This window comes from Kryptolebias marmoratus, linkage group LG15 (genome assembly GCF_001649575.2).
Source record: "Kryptolebias marmoratus isolate JLee-2015 linkage group LG15, ASM164957v2, whole genome shotgun sequence".
In the NCBI taxonomy this organism is placed as follows: domain Eukaryota; kingdom Metazoa; phylum Chordata; class Actinopteri; order Cyprinodontiformes; family Rivulidae; genus Kryptolebias; species Kryptolebias marmoratus.
The window spans coordinates 15,946,984-15,969,192 of record NC_051444.1 but is presented as its reverse complement, the minus strand read 5'-3'; the positions used below and the strand labels follow the sequence as shown (position 1 = coordinate 15,969,192).

At 41.5% G+C, this 22,209-nt stretch overlaps 1 protein-coding gene across 7 annotated transcripts in view; it reads right to left on the bottom strand.

Moving 5' to 3' along the window:
- The window catches only part of chd9 (chromodomain helicase DNA binding protein 9), a 71,014-nt gene extending 49,737 nt beyond the window's left edge, over positions 1-21,277 (bottom strand). For 4 of the 7 annotated variants that reach the window (XM_017423609.3, XM_025007533.2, XM_017423610.3 and 1 more), the window contains exons 1-2: positions 20,985-21,277; positions 11,824-13,469 (exon numbers count right to left, since the gene is read on the bottom strand). In XM_017423609.3, coding sequence (XP_017279098.1) covers positions 11,824-13,365 — 1,542 coding nt within the window. In that variant the 5' untranslated portion in view covers positions 13,366-13,469; positions 20,985-21,277. Of the gene's footprint in view, positions 1-3,351; positions 3,399-11,823; positions 13,470-20,188; positions 20,310-20,984 lie in introns of those variants that run through there. The other 3 variants (XM_017423608.3, XM_037979675.1, XM_017423613.3) reach the window with 3 other exon arrangements.
- Between the last annotated feature and the right edge of the window lie 932 nt (positions 21,278-22,209).

Here is a 22,209-nt window from a genome sequence, read left to right as displayed (position 1 = left end):
ACTATAGTGTTAAACTGTTCAGCAGCCTTCAAAAGTCTATATTCACAAAAGCAGAGAATTTGTGGATTCAAATTTTATTTGACTGGGGGCATATTTTAAAAGGCTATACACATTCAGCAACAAGAGTTTAGAAAGAATAGCTTAGGCCTGGCTCAGTGTCAATCGGGCTCAAGGAAGAGGAGCAGGCAGCGGTTCTAACTAGGACACATGCTCTTTTTACATCTTCAAGAGTCAGCTCAGAGGGCAGCCTCTCGGCAAGATTTAGGAGGATATTTTAAGGGATAGCGGTAAGTGCAAGCACTAGTGAGCATAAGCCCGTGCAGGCGTAAAAGGACACTTCTTAGCAAGATCTTAAACATACCAGACATCAATAAGTTGACGGTTTTCTGCTTAATTGCTACAAAACATCAGGGATAGCGTGTCAGTTTCACACACAGGGAAGTGCTGCTGTGAAATTTTAGCCAAAGACTTCAGAAAATGATGCCTGCAGCTTCTCAGGTGTGACTGAGTGGCAGGCAGGGTTTACCCAGGAGAGGCCGCCTGCCCATTACAGTAAAATCGGAGGGTTTTTTCCCCTTGTTAAATAAAACTCCACTACATAGTTGAACATCATAGTCATCAATGTTTCTGCTGACAAGGATCTTAAGAAATAAAACCAAAAGGTTTATATCGGTAACTGGAATAATCCGACTTTAAAAAGGTGGAACAGAAAATTACATGAATTCCTGCCACGTACAGGTCTAAACTTTCATTAGCTTGCTCTTTTGAATGAGTCCTCCCAAATAATGTGAAGTTAAAAAGGAGTATGGCCTGAAGAAGTAGCAATTTTGCAGAGGAAATAAATGTAATTTGCAGCCCATGCTTTTTGTGAATTTTAACTGTCTTCTTTAAGGCTAGTTTTTAAACTGGGGTTGTTCAGAGTAATGATGTGCTGCTCTCTCCATCAAAGATGGCACAGCGGGTCAAACGCCAGGCAGTGTGAAGTAAAGCTGAACCGTGCAAAACAAGCAAGCAGGATGATGCTGTTCATTAACAGGAACATCGGTGCAAACTGAAGAGAGGAGCTGAGAGGAGGTCCCTTAGGAAGCACCAGAGAGCGCCAGACAGAGATAGAGAGAGGGAGGGAGGGAGGGATGATGGGAAGGGAGAGGAAGTCAGTAAGGGGCTCACTGCCAGACCTTTCCAACTCCTTCATTATTGAAGCGGTGCAAAGGGGAGAGCAGAGCCAATGCCTGCATGTGGAGTAACACGCAGTGAGGCAAATGTAAGGAATGTTTGTGCACGAGAACCTACAGACTTCAGAATATGATAAAGCAATGATTTTCTTTTACTCCGCTCTGATTTTCACTTCCTGATTCATGAAACGTGTGTAGTAAATCTCTGCTTGAAAGCTGAGGCACATTGGCTTTTACTTGACATATCTTCTTCCGTTTAATGTAAAGAAAACTGAATAATATACAAACCCCAACCTCTGATCTATGTTTACCACATTATAATATTTAAAAGCTAAAAACAAGGACCATGCTGAGACAGTTCACAGCTCTCCACATTATTTATGTTATAAACAGCACAAATTAATTGCCTTTAACTTACAACTTAAGTCAAATATCATGAAAACTACAGACTGGCTGATTTATCAGAACAAAAACCCATCAAAACAATTTCATAACATCTTTCGTAGCCAATTCTCCTGGAATCAATTAAATTTTTAAATTTCAATTCCTAGTTTCAATCCCCATTTTGCCAACCAGAAGAAGACGCTGCCAAAAACCAACAAAGAAGAATTTGCAGGAAGTGTGCGCGCAACCATGTACAGTGTGCAGCGGCGATCGAAAGTGTGGCTTAACTTTAATAAAAGAAACGATCAGTCGGCTCAGTGCGACGCTTGCAATATAATTATATCGAGCAAAGGAGGGTGCAACCCCACCAACATGATTAAACACCTTCGGGTTCATGGTGTAGAAGTAACAGAGTGCTCCATCTGTGACGCACTGCGCCTGCCTTATCCTCCGGCTCCGACCCTCAGCCCAACACCGTCCTGCAGTCAGAATCAGGTACGTAAAACAATAAAATATGCATTGAGGCAGCTAGCAAGTTATACTCAACGTAAAATGGTGGGTCGATTCAAATGTAAATACCCAGCTAATGTTAGCTCATGTATTTTTTTCATAGACAAACGACCTGAAATTGTTAACATTATCCAAGCAGTTGACCCGACTCCGTGATGTGCTACTCCGCTCACCATACGGTCCAAGGGAAAGCTGTTGGTGTAACAAACTGAGTGCCAGAGAAAAGCTACAGCATTTATTGCTTCTTCAAAGAATCAGAATCAAGAAATGTTAGGAATCAGAATTAAAACAAGAAATCTGATTTGGAATCAGAACTGTTCAATGTCCAACCCTAGTTGTCAATGAGTAATTAAGAGAAACATTTTGAACAAAACTTTAGATACAGTCAAAATAGTCACTGTTTCAACAATGACAAGTGATTTCTGAGTCTTAATAGTGTTATTTTCATTTAAACATACGTGCAATGTATTGTGATACTGACAAAAAGTCATTGCAAACTAATAAGGAAAGCTTCGTAAAACGGAAATTGACCAATTTAATTGCTATGTCAACTAAAATTGAATGTTGTACAGTGATAACACTCAACAAACAAAGCCTCCACTCACGCAGGCATCCATGGTAACGAGCTTATGACTTCCTACTGACACAAACCCGTTTGCTGAAGTTACAAATCAGTAACTAGTAAGCTGTTTGGCTACTCCTGTGGTGAATGTACACAACAATTATGTCAAAGTCAAAGCTTTGTGCAGAAAACCAGAAACTCGAACACAGACTGACCGACTGCAACTCTACAAAGTTTAACTAGCCTCATGTTGTCTCACTCAAATTAACTTATTTGATACCAACAAGTTTTATTAAAGAAGGTTTTCACAGACTCTCCCTTTGACAACTCTTTACCTTCTGTGTCAGGTGTAAACACAAGGACAATAAGGTCATCAAACCCTCATGTTGTTTCTTGCACACAGCTCTGAGCTAATTTACAAGTGATTTTCATGTGTCGTCTTACCACTGCGTCTATAATCAGAGGTGCTGCCTTTCTGCCAATGAAAGGTTAACACGAGTTCAAAGAGGTTGACTCACTTCACAAGGAAAGTATCGCATTCCAGTCGCATACAAAAGCATGGAGGAAAAAAAAAACTCCACATTTAACCCCAGAGAGAACAAACACCAACTAATTAACCCTAAACATTTTCAAAGCCAATGAATGTTCAATGGAAGCATCCAAAGAGAGGAGAAGAGACTGAAAAGCAGCATAAAGGAGCACACTTTAATTCAGACCTACTGTTCAGTTGGGGCTGGCAGCGTTCCCACATGCTCCTGACACATTCAGTCCAAGTGCAACTCCTCCCTCCCTTTCTGCTCCCCACTCCTCCCCCACCTCGTCCTCCTCCTCTGAGCCCTCCCCTTCCGCCCACAGCAAAGAGCTCCTGACTTCCTGTTTACCTCTGACCCTTCGTTATCCCTCGCCTCCGCCCTCATCTGGCAATCCTCCAGACAGACAGACAGGACGATGAGGCCGGATGAAACAGGCAGAGCGCCTCGGAGAGCAGGAGAGGCAGAGGGAGGGAGGGAGGGAGGGAGGGAGAGTGGGTTGTTTTAATGTTGGGGGAGGTGAACAGAGAAAGTGTGTGAATAAATACAGCCTATCGCCATGTGGTCGCAGTAGAAGCAGCAGGTTTCCCAGGGGTGTGAGTGTGCAAAATGTTCTTGTGTTTGTGTGGGTGCATTTCTGTGTGGCGCACGTGGGTGGTGGGGCTAGTGGGGTGATGGTTGGCGTCATGTTTCAGGGCTGACTATGGCATCGCCTTCCCGGTCTGCTCTGCTGGTGGGCTGTGACTTTCAAGAACCCCAGGGAAGCAATAAAGCTATGGGGAAAAGGGGAAAAAAAATAAAATTGCCGTTTACCTTCAGCACAACTCACAGGCTGATACTGGGAGGAGAGGGGAAAGCAGCTAGTCAGATAATAAATCTAAAGCAGACAGGCAGTGAGGAGGCACCTGCTCACTGTCACTGCCGGGGGGCCTCTAGTGGCTACAGCTGCCTAGGCAATCAGTATCCATCAGTGTCCATCAGTCTCTACTTCCATCTCTTTTTCTGTTCTACTCAGCACAACAGCCACAGGCGCCTTCACATTTAAACCCTTCGGTGTGATGAAAAGTCCAAACAGTAGAACGGTAGAATGCAGCAGTAGGGCAGAAAATGTATATATTACATAGGCATTTGTAAAAGCAACAAAGCTAGCATACCACACATTAAAGTGTCATAACAATGGCAACTACGGGTACATATTTACCACAGAAGAACAAACGACTGATATTCAATCACATGGGCAACACCTGACTCCACTAAAAATAAAAAAGGAAAGCCTAACAGCATCTTTTCCAAAAACTGTTTCACATTTCTAGTCTCTTCTTTTACATGCAAAACATGGGATTTACTTCAAACTGATTTAAAAAAATAATATTGATAGAATAGAGATAAGTTACAGTTAGGCCCCACTATAGGATGACAATACCATTTTTTAAACTAGGACCACCTGGAGGGAGTTTTCCTGCACTCTCACCCTTTTCAATAATGACATTTTTCATTGGAATGAATTTCTAACAAAAAAAGACTGCTACAGTCCAAAAAGCCAAACTTTCTAATATGTGGCTGATATACTGCACCAAAATAGACTTCATTTTTATTTTTATTATTTTTAAATTGGCTTAATATGTGGCCGAAAAATTCCTAAACACTTGAATGACCAAATGTCAGAATAAAATCCAATCTGTCCAAGAACAAATGCCTTCATGTGCAAAATAGAACAAAAGAAATAAAAAAAAAAACTTATTCGAGAAGCATTTAAAGGTTGTAATCTATCAATCTGTCTGTACAGAATATTTTTTTAAAAAGTTCAATAGTGTGAATAAAGAGCTGACAGGGTCAGATAGTGATGTGGTTCAAGTAAATCTGACTGACAGGAATGTCAGTCAGAGAACATGGACTATGAAGAAAATGGCTGAAGTTTTCGCCAGGAGGCAGGCTAATAGCTAATCAAATCGGGGCCTGTTTTCATATCGTTTTCCTAAATTAAAAAACAATTTTTCCCAAAAATGGTAGACGTGTGACAGAATGCTACATTAGATATTAAACTTATACACTTTTGCATGACATTGTTATAAAGTTTGTTGCTGTGGATTTAGTTTTTTTCCCCCACAACTGAATAATGCCTGTATTACTATGCAAATGTAGGTGTGCTAAGGCTGCTGGATGGATCAGTCCACTGGGAGTTCAGTAAACTTTCGGACTGCCTAAACATGCTGATCAGATTTTTTTCTCTATCCTCTGCAGTCTGACTGATGTTGCAGCAGATAAGGTACTAACTATTGGCAACTTTTTGGCAAAACATCACATTAAAATGGCCAAACTATCCCTTTAACATAACCAGGTTTTGAAGTTATGTTTGTTTGTTTTTTTTACTTCAGAGCAGTCTTCACTTTCCTACACCAACCTCCAAACACAATCAGGATGGCTTATAGCAGTTCTGAATGAAGATGAATCCTTCAGAAACAAAAAGTCAGGACTGATATTAGATCGCCCAAAATCTTTTGAATCTGCTGCTCGAGAGTTTCAAAAATACTGCTGTTGTCCCACAAATCTTCAAAACCAGTTATTTTTGTGCCTTTGGGGCTTAGTTTAATTTGAACCCATATTTAGCTTTGTCAAATTAAAATTCACACAAAGATTGTGATTTAAAAAGCGGAAAAAAAACATTATTGGAAATGAAACAGCTAAATGTCTGAAGTTTGGATCACAAGAAAACTGTACACTTATCTATAAAGCTGAATCACAACCAAGAGCTCCATTCCTGAACAGCAAAGAGAAATCAGCCGTGCTTTTTATAAAGCGCAGTTATAAGCTCATTTTGGTTCTTAACACCTTTAACAATGTGCTTTTCATTCAGCTATTTACACACTCTTATCTTGCTTCTTGTAAAACACTATGCAAGTGTAAAGCAGGTGTGAAAAATTGCTGTGAAGCTAAAATGACTGCACAAAAAGAAAAAAATCTGATTGCTATTTTTTAGTCAATTTACAACATGCAAAGTGAGCTAACAGAAGAACAATAAAAATCAGCTTCATATTTGGTGTCGCTACCTTTTGCCATTTTTGCCATTAAAATAGTACACAAGCACAACATTTTGCAAGATTATAATCAGGTGTGTGAATAACCAAATATACAAACATGTTAATGATCATGATTTTCATGCGTAGATTGAAAGTCATTAACAAAAATGGGAGGTTTGAAACTGGGTGAAGAACAGCCAAACTAAGTTACCAAGGTGAGGATGTGGAAGTCTGTCTCATGTCAACATGGCAAGACTGAGCACAACAACAAGACAATGCTATATGAGCAATGTCTCTTCCAGAGACATGTTACAGAGGTCAGCCAAAAAAAAAAAAAAAAAAACTCTTGGGAGATATCATGCTTACTTCTCTTTAAAATCAGAAGATATCCAGCAGTGTCATCAGCTCAAGGTCTTCGCTGAAAAGCCTCTGATGTCTCTGTTTTTGAGGCTCAATCAGGAATGTCCAAAAGCAGCTGATTTGTCGACTTTAGTGGACTGACCTCTGATTTGAGGGCTCAAACGTTTGGACAAGTACGGTACAAACTTGTCACACATTTAAACTCTATAAGGAAAAAATATATAATTCAATTTTTTTAAATTGGATAGAAATCCAGCACAGAGGCTGAGTACAGGTGTATTTTCCTGTCAGAAGGTGGGCTGAGGCATCCTGACTTCTAAATGTTGACAGATCAATCAAGGCCAACACAAAGAATTACAGTAATCCAAGCAAGATGTAATGAATACATAAATTACTGTCTCAAAGTCACTCATCTTAACGGAGATAATCAAATTTAAAGGCCCACTCAGAGATTACACCAAGGTTGCTACCAGTTAGTGACAGGATGAACTGAATGGACCAATGTTGTAACCATGTAAGGGACTAGATGTTCCAAATAAAATAATTTCTGTTCACTGAGGGTTTGGAGAATGGTAAAAAATAAAATAAGAGTGCTTGTTTACAGGCAGGTTGCCTATAAATGTATGGCTACATTTCTGCAAATACAATTATGGATTTGATCGGGATTAATGGTGTCCTCACCACTGAGGAATACAAGCAGATACTAATCAGCCCTACAGCACCATCAGGGAGACATCTGACTGACCCCAAATGTACTCTCCAGCAGAACCATCTTACGATCTACAAGGAGTCCTGGGAGTGATTGTTTAGCTCCAGAGCCCTAATCTTAACATCATGTAGTGTTTCTGGGATTATACAAAACAGACAGCTGAATTTGACACAAAAACATCTGACGAGTATCTGTAGTTAGCTCTGCAAGACGTTCTGAAAAACATACCAGCAGAATTCCTGTAGGCAGGAGCAAGTAAGTCTTCATAATCTGATGCAGTTTTAAAAAAGAAAATGGCAGTCACCCCCAATATGCAGGTCACTGTTAGATCTGTCGAACTCTAACATTCATTTTATCTTAAACACGCACTGCTTTCCACAAGGACATGAATTAGCAGGCTTTTCTGGACCATATATAGATCTTTATATCTTATTTGTACAACTTTGGGCAGCTGACAAGTTTTTTTCCCCCCTCTTCAGTTATCAGTGGTAGAGAACATATTTGTAGGACAGAGTGGGGCAGAGCCATCATACACCTGTACATTTACTGACATCATTATGGATACATTTCTTTAGAAGACTATTTTGCTTTTTACTGCACAGTAGTTTTATTCTTGCCACTTTGCCAACACTTATGTGTTTTCTGATTACTTTGAGGACATAATTTCTATTGTAAAGACAACACTCGTTGCAGAACACACACACTCAGCTGAAGAGCAAACACACACAGACTCTGGATGTGAGGGTAGGGCAAACAACTACTTTTGCTCCAAGTAGCAGGGAGTTTTTGTAATTGCACACAAAAAATATACAAATGTTCATCAGTATTTAAAAAAAAAAATTATTTGAATTTGTCCCTTGGTTTTAAAATGTGTCACAAAATGAGTAAAGTACTCATCTGTTTAGGTGACAGCTGGAACTATAAAGCAGATATTCACCAATCTCCATTAAAAAAAATAATACTGCTCGTTTTATTAGCCTTGTGCCTCTTTTGACTATATTTTTTAACAGCTTGCAAATATGTAATAAAGCTAACTGTCTCTTCTTCAATAATTAAAATAAAAATCTACAAAAGGTTATACTTTTCCACATATTAAATGGGAAAAATAAAATAGTTTTAAGGTCCCCAGTCTGTTAGTCTCTGGTCAATCTGAAAACTCAGCTAATTAATTTTTATTTAGTGTGCAGGCTTACAACAATTAACATAAACTTGGCTATTACCTAATACAGCCACAGAGGAGAATATGGAGAATATGGAAAGTGCTCTAACTTTGTATGTCAACATCACATGAAACAGATGAAAGATTACAGAGTTTAAAGACACTACAGTTGTTATGGCTAAATGGGCAAATATGAGAATTGGAATTCATAATAAAAAGCACAAATACAACTGAAACATCAGTAAACTATATGCAAGAAATGAAGTCAGCACGTTGTAGGCTGAATATAGCCATTCGTCTGGCTCATGAAGTGGATACTGGGTTGTGCCTAATCAAAATCACAGAGAGAAACTGCAGCCGAAGCGAATGACAGGGGGTTTTGTTTCCTTGCCTCAGACAGATTGGCATGGCCTTTTACTTTTTACTCTAAAAGGTTGATTCCCCACATTGGAGACTGGATGTACCAGCACTACAAAAGCTTTTGCTGCAATTTTCCCCAACCCTGTGAGCTTCCCTGAACTGGACAGTAGGTATTCAACAAGTGGTCTATGTATTGTTAGCCATCGTGTTTCTGTAAATTGCGTAACAACGTGGACATTGCTACCATGTTCTAATTTGTCAAAATGATAGACATCCTTCAGATTTTGATTGTGGGAAATATTTAGTGAATGGGACTTCTGATCTAAGAGACACACTAAATTTAAGTACATTAGCAGGGCTATGGTACAGCAAGAATGATGATGTAACATTTAGGAATAAATTAAAATAAATAAAATTAATAATAAGAGTAAAGTCAATAGATTACCACCACATGAATCCATGATTTGTGGCTTTGCAGAAAAACACACACACCAATCCAAACAATAAATGTCAATCACTTGTCAGTCTCTTTGAAGTGTGCAGCGTTTGCAGAGACATCAGTCTTCCTGTCTGAGACCATGACCAGACACAGAAGAGAACCAAGCTGCTGACTACATGCAAACACACCAACATTACACAAACTAGCATCCAGGTCAAAAAAAGGACTAATTTTACTGCTTTGCATCATCTTGAAGCCTTTAGTGGTTATAAAAGGATTAAAAAAAAAACAATGTGTAATTCAGGCTGAATATCTTTATATATATGAAATATAATAATAAACAAAATAAAAATACTGAGGAACTTTTATTCATTTAAGCTGATATTATGGAAACCTTGAACAACTATTCTGTGTCGAACCCTGAGTGCTCATGCAGCTGCAGCTGACCAGTACAATCACTGGAAACCCTAATTAGTCACATTCACTGCAGGAGAGTGAAGAGTGGGCTGCTATCCCCTGATGTCTTGCCTGTTCAGCAAACACGGTATCAGCGGGCTTCTCACACATCAGTGCACATGAATAGCACAGTCAGCCTGTAAGCATCAACACGGGGCTGGATGTTGACACAGGCAGGGAGAGGCCCGTTCAGATGGCTGTGCTTCAAGGCCCCATTTCAATTCGCAGACCTCTGCGGATGAGTTGGTGGCCAGTAAGGATGAGCACTGGTTTGCAGACCACCAGCTTTGTTGTTGCCTGCTGGGGAATAGTCAAGATATTCAAAGCACCAGTTGCGCGCTGAATTAGGGGCAAATATCTGGTTTACAAAGTGAGGGACATAATATGTCTGCTGCCTTGTCTGGAAATTATAAACTAGTCAGTAAAATTGGTACTGCAACTTTGAAGTCATTTCTTGAAGTCACAATGTTTACTACAAAATAAAAGTTCACTTATTTAAAAAATACAATGGTGTGAAAAAGTGTTTGGCCCCTTTGTTTTTTTTTCATGTTTGCCACACTTTAATGCTTCAAATTAAACTAATTTAAAAATTAGACAAAGGTAACAGAAGTAAACAAAAACGCAGTTTTTAAATTAAATAAATCCTAACTTTCAAGCACCTGTGTGCTAAACACGTTGGTTTATCATATTTTTGGAAAGCTGAGTTCAATTTCTCTAGCCTGATTACTGCCACACCTGTTCTCAAAATGAAGACTTTGGAGTGGCCTAGTCAACGTCCTGACCGGAATCCGATTGAGTTGCTCTGGCATGACCTTAAAAAAAGGCAGTTCGTGCTCGGATATCCTCCAATGTGGCTGAGTTACAACAATTATGTAAAGATGAATGGGCCAGAATTCCTCCACAGTGCTGTAAGACTCACTGCCAGTTATTGCAAATGCTTGATTGACATTGTTGCTACCAAGGGTGGCTCAACCAGTTATTATCACTTTTTCACACAGGCCCATGTAGGCTTTTGATTTTTTTTTCCCCTTAATGACAAAGACCATTTAAAAACTGCATTTTGTGTTTACTTGGGTCATCTTTGTCTACTATTTAAATTTATTTGATCTGAAACATTTAAGTGTGACAAACATACAAAAGAATAAGAAATCAAGGTGGGACAAACACTTTCACACTACTATACACACACACATGTGGTAAATGTGCAGAGCAAGATGAAGTATCTACTGTTGCTGCTGGTCATGTGTCACTCATGGGCCAGGAAGCTGCATGGATGCTGCCAAGCTACCAGCCAAGTGAGGTCCAAGAACCGCCTGAAGCCTGTTACAGCCAGCTAATGCATTCTCTCAACCTCCCCCTCCACTTCTATTCTCTCTCTTTCTCTGTCATGCTCTTCCTCGCTGTCTCTTACCCTCCCCGTCTTTCCTAAGCTCTCCCTTCTTTTTCCATGAACTACTGCCCTCTCCATCGCTCAACCCCCCTCCCCCACTCTCTCTCAAGTGCTAACCACTCTCCTGCACAGAGCTCTTTTCCTACCGCTTGCTCTCTCACACGTGCACATGCACTCACGCACCGAGACACACAGAAACTGTGGCAGCAACCACAACAGCGAGCAACCTCCCCCACACTCCAGCGAGGCAGTGTGCAAGTGCCTCTGGCTTGCCCTGACCCACATCTTGATATAGCCCTAAGTATGCTTACAGCTAAGTCCTGAAGACACTCCTGACACTCTTAGCCTAATCAGGCCTGACCTGCTGTCAGAGCGCAGGGCAGATAGACAGGCCAGGCTAGACTGACCATTATCACTTACAGGAGGCTTTCAAACTGCTCAAGGAACTGCCTAATATCCACCCTCCCCCACTCCACTGCTGATTGCAGGTTTCCTAGCAGACAAGCACATGTTCTACTAAGGACAGTTAAGCATTACACAAATGACTGCTATCAAGTGCCATGATATACAAAAAAAAAAAAGAGCAAAAATTGTCAAAATTGTTGTTTTCTATTAGTCAAATAGCTCAACATGGAAGTAAAAACTTAAAACAAGCTAAAATACAAAGCACAGGTTGAAAAGATGTAAGAGAGAATACAGGGATCAGAAAGTTGTTCTGCAATGATGTGTGTAAAAATAAAGGCTTTAGACAAAAAAAAATACAACATTTTACCTTCTCATCCTTGCATTCAAAAGCTGTTGGTTTTACATCTTCATGCCCATTCTTCTGACTAGATTCAATCCATGAAATCCTGGATTTGTCCTGTTCCCTCAAATCCTCCTCCAGCTGGGGCAGCAGGTCAGGCAAGAGGTCAGGTGGATCCAGCTCGTCCAAGTCTCCATCCTGGGCCTCTGACGGAAGAAAACTGTCTGCAAAAGCTTGGTAGCCATTAGTGTTGATAGCCCCACAGTTCAGAGGCTGCTCAGAGGGCAGGTGGCTTGCAATGCTGGGATAGCAACTCACTGCTTCACCAAACACCTCAGATGACTTTCCCTGGGTTTCTCCAGGACAACGCAGGGCTCTGAAGGGACACTCCTCTGCCTGGTTGGCTGCTGTTCTAGAGTGCAGCTGGCTCATGAGTGCTGGGGATTGAAACTGACATGTTTCCCCTGACAGCCCAAGAACTGTAGATGTATGTGGTGCAGTGGTGATGGGCCTACATGTTGAGACTGAGGATAAAGACTGCTGACTGAGACTGGGTATTTCTGGCTCTCCAGGGTAGGCAGGGTACTCAGCTGCTTGGTAAGCATTAGCAGAACTGACAGAGCATGTTGTCAGGGAGTGAACTACAGATGATGAATGCATGGGGAATGACAGGTGAGAGTCTTCCAGTCCTGACCCGGAGAAGGCTTGACCTCTTCTGAGCAACTGGTAGCTACCCTGCTGCTGCTGTGTTTGCAAGCAGGTCCCACTCTGAGATGCATTCTGACTTTCCAAACAAGACTTGGAGCGAAACTGTAGCTCTCTTGCAGGTAGCGGATGCTGAACCTGCTGCCGAGAATGGTGCATTTGCTGATGCCCGCTGGCTTGACCTCCCTGGTGAAAGGAGAAATTGTGATGCTGCTGTTGCTGCAGGGAAACATTCGGTGTGCCAATTTGTTGGTGCTGGTTTAACAGCTGTTGTGGATGACTGTGCCTTTGCTGCAGCTGTTGCTGCCGCATTCTGTGCTGCTGCTCCTCCTGCTGCTGATGATGATGATGAGGATGGCCAGCATGGTGCTGAGGATGTTGTCTGACATGAAGTTGTTGGTTGTGCATTTGTGGATGACAAACCTGTTGCTGTTGTTGAGACAAAGAGTGGAACACGTTTCCATTTTGGTCTTGGTTGCCCCACATTGGACTTCCACTGTTGCAGAACAACCCATTGGATTGAGGTACTTGGCTAATGGTGGCGTTGTGGTACTGGCCATGTTGCTCTGCAATCATGCCACACCCCGTGCTACGAGAACCAGAAAATGCTTGCCCCATAGAATTTTGTGCCTTTGTGCCAATGTATGGAGCCATCGGCTGATTGTAACTGGGTAAACCTTGTTGAGAAGAGGCTGGTGGCATCATGTCTTGATGCTTCCCTGGGCCAAGTGCTGCCACTTGAAGGGGTTCAAAGTCAGCACTGAGATTTAGCTCATCCACAAGTGACGGTGCTGAAGAGAAGCCATCCTCCTCCAGCCCTTCCAAACCTCCAACAAAGAGGTTGGGGTCGTCAAAGAAGTCCATGGCAGACGTCAGAATGTGACAGGAACCTTGGAAACACCACCGAATCCAAGATGGTCCCGATGAGCCTGTCTACAGAGTTACAGCATGTCCATTATAGTTCATACCTGCCAAAAAGGGAAGAGAAAAATATATTGATTAAAATTTAACATTAACATAAACATTTTAAAGCTTTTCTAAATTTCTGTTAAGGTAAAATGCAGATTTGTTTGTAAATTAATTATAAGCTGACCAGTAAAACAATACATTTAGAATCCACCAAAGACAAATAAATCATAATTTTCAACCAGCTCTTTATACACGTTGTCATTTTTTTGTTTTACAAATTTTGTTTCGTCACCAATCAGCACTGCCTTTCATGTGTGCAGCAAAGCAGCTGGTGTAAACCAACCGCCAGCCACCAGCAGGTGTCTCTTCCTGTACCCCCACCCCTTTACCACACTCACACACATAAAACACACGCACCTCAACCCCCCACCTAGAAAGCATTGAAGCTGCCTGCCCTGCTACTGCAGAATGTGTGGGAGGTGCAGGCAGCTGATAGGATTTCAACAGCAAAGGGCAGAGGCTGACAAGGCCCTCTGAGCACGCGCATTTAAGTGTTCTGCAACCACAGGCCAGCGGAAGATGACAGAAGCCTTCCCAGGTCAGTCATTATGTGCCGACTGCCACATAGAAAAACAAACAGACGTTTCTCCTGTATCCAGGTCTAAAATGAAGGTACACGTACAGTTTTTGGTCTAATGTACAGCTCATTAGCCCAATCAATAACGCAGGAACAATAACGCAGATAAAAATGAACACATGATCATGACTTGGTGAAAAACCACAGTAGCCAATTTACCACTGATGCCAGCAGAGGTGAACCCTAACCCTTAACTCTTGAAGAAAGATTTACCCAAAATATTTTGACCTAATTTACCTAATAATTTCCAAAGCCATCCCTAACAACATGAACAGAAATGGAAAATGTTGACTTCTACCAGATAAACAATTAAAAAGGTACACTTGGCCTCAAACTCAATTAAGGTAGGTACTAAGTACAGACAAACGCTTTCACCAAATGTTTCGCATTTGAATATCACAGATTGTTTCACACTGGTGCTGTTGGCTAACCTTCATTCGACAGTGCGTCTTTCCCAGGTAAGTTGAAACCCTCTTTACACACAGACTTTGTCTAATCAGCAAAAAGAAAAGAAATAAAAACACTGTTCTTACATAGATTTGTTCTCTTAAGTTAATTTGCACATACCGAAGACAGGCAGCTCTGGGTCATGGCAGTATGTGCTTACACATGGGAAGCTGACATTAAAGATTCAGACTACATCAGCACTGCTAGTCGGAGAGGAGCTCTGCTGTCGACTCAACTCTGTGACTACCTCAAGGCGTATAGTTTCAACAGGCGATGCAAAGGCCTATTGTAAATCAGTATTTCCTGTTATTCTTATGCTGAATGAATTACCTTTTGGTGCCCTTTTCCATATTCAAAAACTTGTGAAACTTTGGGAACAGCTTAAAAGGTAAGTGAAATTTTTAATGTCAAAAGGGTCTCAGAAAGAGGCGTGGCAAAAGGCTCAACAGTGTTACCTTTTCTGCATCCCTGAGAACTACTTTTACTTCGTCTGACATTTGCCTTTTTGAGGTAGGTCCTAAACCCAACAGAAGTTGGCTGTTTTGTTTTGAAAGACACCAATTTGAGGATTTAAAATTTTCTTATTTGAAAGAACTCTTGGAGGTTTTAAAGTATTGACTTCAAACTTGGTCAATATACTTACAAAGCACTGGGGATTTAAAGTGATCAAAAGCTTGAGTTTTCATCACAGCATTGGGGCGTGGCTAGACTTCGGACTTTGACTTCTCACCATAAAACAAAACAACAACAAATCTTTTAACTCTCAAACTTTCCAGCCCTTACATTTCAAGAAACTCCTTCTAGAGATTTAGATGTTTTTGCGTAGAGGTGGTACTGCGTATTGCCTGGGATTATAGAACAGGCAGGAGTGCTGCTGTAATTTGTCTGCTTACTTTCTATCTATAATTTTGAAACTAAAAATATTTAAAATATCTTGTCTCTGACAGCTTTTTTTCCCCACTCTTTGTCAGTGTAAGAGCTGCATGCACTGTAAAGTTTGTGGTGTTCATTTTTTGTTTACAGGCAACAGACAAAATAATTAACTTCGGAAGCTGTGAAATAATCAGCTGATCCCATTTACCCCAACAACATTACTGCAGTAGTCTCAAAATGTAAAGTGAAAATTCTTCTAAAACATCCTAAGATCTCTACGTCCAACTATTGCCAATGAACATTCAGCAACATTGCATATACCACTGAGATTTACTCATGTGACAAACAAATGATTGCATTTTATGCATGGAAGTGTTTGATTAGCCTACTTTGATAGCGTAAGAGTTATCAGCTTAGGAAATTTGTAACTTGACTTCATTAAAAAGGATACTGCACCATGATCCCTGTATGAGATGAAAAACTGTAGCATATCTTAAATCTAAATCCTGAGAGTTTACAGCAGTTTATCAGAAAACTTCATATCAAATGAAACTACGTAATGTTCTTTGAATGAATGCATATTGCCCACCACCTTACATACACAATGTGTTAGTGATTACAGACTGTGTGCCAACAAGTCTTATTTAGTACTGTGGCAATTTTTAACTCAATATGTGTAAAACTGAGCAAGTTAGAGTTATATTTGTGTTTGATTAGCTGTGGTGGCCATCTTGAATCAGGTTGATTCTAAAAGTTAATCACGTGAAGATGTATATCCAATGGATACAATCTGAAAGCTTCTTTAAAATACTTCTAGTGGTTAATGAGATATTTTCCTAACAGACAGACAAATGCAGATATAGGCATGATCGCCCACCTTTCGTGGCAGCAGGCGTACACTTAAACATGCTAAAATGTTGGGAGTTTTCTGTTAGACACAAAAAAGATGAGATCCTGCTGCAATTTATCACAGTCAAACCCAATAAGGAAAGTTGTATTTGTTATTATTAATGATGCAACTGTTTGCACTCCTCTGAATAGCTGATCAGATTACAGTTCAACCCCCCTCTATAGCGCTTGTTAGTCTGCTGATGTGACAGCAGCAATTCAGACTTGTACAGTGTGAAAAGTGACACATAATACTCTGTCTTCTCTACTTTGATTTCTGAGGTAAAATGTAACAGCAAAGTAAAAATATTCAAACATTACCAATACATTCAGTTCTCACCTGATTAACAGAAAAGCTGTGTACATCTAAAAAAAAAAGGCTTTTAATTCAACCTGGGTGCACTTTTTTTATAGTTTCCCTTTACATTATGGTTCTATAATAGAGCCACAATGTTGATTTCCATAAACCAGCCAAGCTGGCCAAGTCCTGCAACAATGTGTGCTTTTACAGCACATCACAAAATCAAAGGTGTGGTGTGAAACGTTTAATACACAATAAATGTGCATCAGACATGTCTGTTTGTTTTTAAAACAATATTAGTAGATGAACTCATTTTCAAGATCATTTAGCTGGCCGTTCTAATTGAATGCTTCAAAAAATAAAGTTAAAAGCTAAATGTTTTGTGTGAATGCTAATCATTATTTAGCTGATTATTCATAACTTCATCCTGTAGCTGGCTGATCACAAAAACACCATACATCAGTGGTGTTCCACCCTGCTCCTGGAGGGTTACTACCCTGCATGTTTTAGTCATTTCCCTGCCCATCAGCAGGTCTTCATGTTCTGCAGAAGCCTGTTAATCACTCAGTCATTCAAATCAGGTGTGTTGGAGCAGAGAAACAAGTAAAACATGCATGATAATGGCCCTCGAGGACCAGGATTGGACACCACTTCCATACATCATTGCTACATCTCCCCTTCAGGCCAGGGTCCCACCTCTCGCTTACACACATAGGTCATTTGGTTCTGTGACTATGTCTGTTGCCAGCTCAAGGCTGGACCACGTTGATACAGAAATAACTAGGCATGGCAAGCCCAGCTTCAAAAAGTTGTATGGAAGGGGCTTGTGTTGCGTTTGTCGGAGTGGAGAAAATGGAGCACAAGAAAACTAAGGACTTCAAAAAAAAAAGGGGGGGGGGGCATTTATTTAGTTCTCTAAAATTCTGAAAAAGATCTTCCGTAGAGTAGAATGCACACAAGTAGAATGGTTTGGACAGCAACATTAATTATTCTAGATTCATTAATTATTCATATTCTAGACCGATGTGTGTGTGTGTGTCTGAAAGTGTGTGTGTGTCTGAAAGTGTGTGTGTGTGTCAAACAGCTAATATTCAGACTACAACCCTGACCAGAACGATTTTCTTAATCCCAATCCCACTCACTCCTGGTGGATTTCTAAACATTACTGCCTGCCCTGCACATTCTGACTGTTCACACAATAGTAGCAGCACTTTTGTGTGTAAACTTCCATTCAACATATTAACCACGTTTGTAACCGAAACAAGCCCATATGTAAGAGCTACCAAGCTTCACAACTGTGCAGTAAAGTTCTGCTTTAAATCATTCTCCCAGGATCATCTGAAGACCCCCCCCACCCCACCCCCACTGTGGTTAAAGGTGCACACGTTTCCCGTTACACACGAGCGTCACAGCAGAACTCGCGCGTCACTTCTCTGACCACTTGCCACCGCCCCGGCAGGATGGTCATTCAGACAACGGAGCTGACAATCGCTGCCAGATCAACGAAACTGCATGCGTGCCTGACAGGAACTTTCATTTTGACTATGTTGCGTTCAGTGTTGAACAAAAGTAAACATTCGTACCTAAATGAAATTGTTTTTACAGAGTATAGTTGCATTAATAAATTTCATTTTCGTTAGTTTAAAATAACTTTAAACTAACATTTTAAAGCCCAATTCCAAACTAACCATCCAGTCAATAACCTAAGTCATAACGACTAAGCACATTTCTGGTTAGTTTGCCGTCACAAACTGGTCAAACGTCACTCTCCACACAACTTGAAGTCCCAGGGGAAAAAAAAAAACAATGTCACTTAAGCATGAAGCTATTCCTGTTTTTGGTTTGGCAATGGTTCAATTTTAGGATTCATTTGAGTCTTTACTCTTGTGACGCTGATGCTCTGAAAAATACCAATAAGACCATGCAGAGGCGTGTCATTTACTGATTATTTGTCTCAGATCGCTAAAACGTAGCAACAATGTTTGTTTTGTTTTCAAACTTTGATGAACTAAGCGAAATTGTCAAAATCTTAAAAAGGAACCAGAGGAGGGGGTGAAACAGTGTGAGAGCGTATGTAAAGTGCTTTGGGATTCATTTATTTGAGCCAGAATCTCACCTGACTGTGAATGCTGGGAGAATAGTTGGCAACTTTAAACTATGGGACAACAGTGAGAAAACAGACCAATTAAATGAGGTCTTCTTGGTTTTGTTCGTACGATACGCTTGAGAATATCGCATGGATGTCACCCGAACGTCTCACAACCTTCTGGTATTAGACAAGTTCAAATTCACCATGAACTTGAGGTTTTGTTGCCTGAGAGTTTTAAGACAGTCCTGCAATGGTCACACATCATAATTTAGATTTTTGTTTCTTGGAGGGGACAACTATTCAAATCACTGAACAAATGTTGTGGACAGAGTTAGGGTGACAGATACGCATGCTGATTTAAAAAACCTGGTCCATGTGCTGTAAACATGGGGAGAGGAGGGGGACTCTCCCCAGCCGGGTGTTTTCTGCACAGCTGGGGGCAGGATATGAGGATATGAGGCAAGAGTCTTATTTTCGTCTCCAACTGGTCACGATGTAGCGGCCACGCCAACTGCTCGCACTTTGGACATGCGAAAGCTAATTTGAGAAGCTACTGAGGGTGGAACCTGTCACAAACCAGACCCCCAAAAACTTCATAATTATTTAAAGACAGAAGTTGCCTGGAAAACAAGCAAAAGAAACGCTCAAGATCCACGGGACACAAATGCGACTCAAGCGAGGACATCGAGCACTCCTGCACACATTTCCAAACCTTTGGGAAACTCCCTCACCGGTGCTTTTCTGCACACTGGCAGCATAGTGAGATCCTGGCTTTTGTTCTTGTACTTGGGTTACAATGATGCACTGGTGTGCGCCGATCTTTTGGAATGACACCACTGGGTTGGTCCCAAACAAAAATCAATCAATACAAATTCAATGCCTGTGCCATTCCCCCCCCCCCCTCCCTTTCCCTGGTAACCCCTAATAAACTTGATTCACATCAGTGTCCTGTTTGAAACAAATTCAAGGGCATGTTCCGCAAACCAGGTGTGAGAAATGGCGCTAGAAGCTGGGGAGGTGGAGACAGCACTCGAGATCAACTCAGAGGAGTAAACTGGTTCAAAACGAAAAGCATGCAAAAAAAAAACAAAACAAATCTTAGAAGTTTCTAAAACATCCCCGAACGCGTCAGTCTGGGTCACGTGGCCCCACGTGCTCAGCCAGTCTGTGCTAACTTTAAAACACCTTCCAGCTGACCGTGAGGGTGCAGAGTTTCCCCTTCCGGCTGGTTTCCAGCTGTTTCCTCCAGAACCAGAACCATGACGCTGCACGCGCCTTCCACGCACGTGCAGCACGCGCATATCAACAAAAAGAACTGCGCGTATAAACGGGTTTTATTCCCCCCTCCCCCCCCCAAAAAAAAAGTAAAGAAAATTACACACACAACAACCTCGGCGCATTTTTTTTAACTGCGACACCGGTAACACAATCCCGGGATTAGCACGCGTAATTCTAACCACTTTACTTTTTTTTGGAAATTTTATTCGAAAGAAACCTATTTAAACTGGTTCAGATTTCTCGCTCTACATCTCCAGAAACAGACCTGCACTCTGAAACAAGTCGCATCTTCTTCTTTTTTTCCTCTTTTTTCTCCTTGTTTCCAGCACAAATGGCTTCAGCTCCTTTTTTTTTCCTCCTCCTTTTCTTCCAGCTGAGCAGAAACTCGTTTGAATGCGCAACTTTAAACTAGGAGCACGTGGCCCGAGCCGAACCTTCACTCTGGGTTCAAAAAAAAAAAAAAAAAGGTGTCGTGACGTTTGTCACGGACGGACTGAGGGAGGAGGAGGAGGAGGAGGAGGAAGAAGAGGCCGGAGATAGAGAGATAGATGGAGAGGACGTCAGTGAAGGTGTCCGTGATAGCGCAACTAACTAGTTAGTCGTCTTCGACTGAGTTTCGTTTTCCTTACCCCACAGTTTGAAATAAAACCACACTAGTCCTGCTCCACGTCCATTATTCAACAGCGAGCTGGTTCCGACTGAGCCCAGTTGGTCGCTGTCAGTTCAGGACCACCGTGTTTCCAATATGGAACCACGCGTCTCCTTTTTCTTTCTTTCTTTCCTTACTTCGCAAACTAAAAAGTACAATGACATGTCTTATTTAACGCGCTTTCATGGCGTTTTGAAGCCCCCCCCCCAGTTTAAGTTTGGCCACTCCGCAGCCCCGCTTCCACCGGGGGAGGACACCCTCTCGGCTAAAGCGGTGTCATCAGCTGAGTCGACCCCCTCACTCTATCTCGACTGTCCGATATTTGACAGCTCCCCAAGCTGAATGAGACGAAACCCTCCCGAGTGCGGAGCGAGTATACAACAAAACAAACGAGGCGAGAGTCGTTTCTTACCTGAAACTAACCACGAAGCCCAACTCCGGGCGTCAATGTAGACGGAGGTTGGGGGGGGATGTTATCGGCGAAGTTGTAGCCGTGTTGTTAGTTGTACTCCTGCTGGCGACCGCGGCACAGCGGCTCTGCTGCTGCTGCTGACGTGACTCCGATAACGCCGTATTTGCATATTAGTGAGTCCCTCTGTGATTGGACAGGCGACAGTTTGCCAAAGTGTCGCGAATCCAAGCGCAACCGGACCCCGACTCTTCCCGTGGGAGTGCTCTCGGGACCGCGGCGCACCGCCTGAGCCCGGAAAGCCGCTGATTAAATCACGGTATCAGCTGGAAAAGTGGCCGTGTTGACAGAGTGCATAAGATGGCCGCGTCCGAGCCGCAGCCAATCAGGAGAGGTTTTACTTTTCGCACATGGACCGGAGTCTCTCCTTCATGCGAACGTGACAGGAGTGGGAGCGGCGTCTCCACCGCGGGGGCACAGCGCCCTCTGGTGGCTGGCCGCTGCAATGACATACCACCTTTACATGTCATTAAAATAAGCATTAAAGTTTGGTCTTCATGACAATTTATAGCAATGATTCCCAAAGTTGGGGTCGGGACCCCAGTGTGGGTCACCCAACATCAAGTAGGGGTCCTTAGATACTCTCCAGATATCAAGTTAAAATTAAAAACCTAGTTTTTATGATATATTTACACCATAATTGTAACAGAGAATTGAAATACAAGTCATTTAATGATTTAAAAAATAGCAAAATGGATGCTAAGACTGTTTGTGTTGTCATTATGCCCTTATTTAATATGATCATTAGCACTTTTGGATATTTAATCCGCCAACAGATGGGGTCACACACCTTTGTCACTGTTATTTTATGGGTTGGAAGCTGAAAAGTCTCTGACCCATAAACAGAAAAATCCTCACCTACGAATGATTCCAGATATTGATGCTACTGTGCATTTTCTGCTATGACAAATTAAAATCAGCAGATTTTTTGACACTAATCATTGCTTGGTGTAATAACCATTTGGGATTAGTAATTTCAGAAACTCACTGCAACGTCATGAAAACCTGTCCAAACAAACAAAAACGAGCATTTGTTTACCTGCAGAAACAACCACAATGACTGGTAACAGTTCTAGGACCTATGGGATCAAGAAGTCCAACTATTTTGATGTATCTGTATGTATTTACACTCAAATTTGTTAGATAAAAATGCTTTGTTTACAGTGAG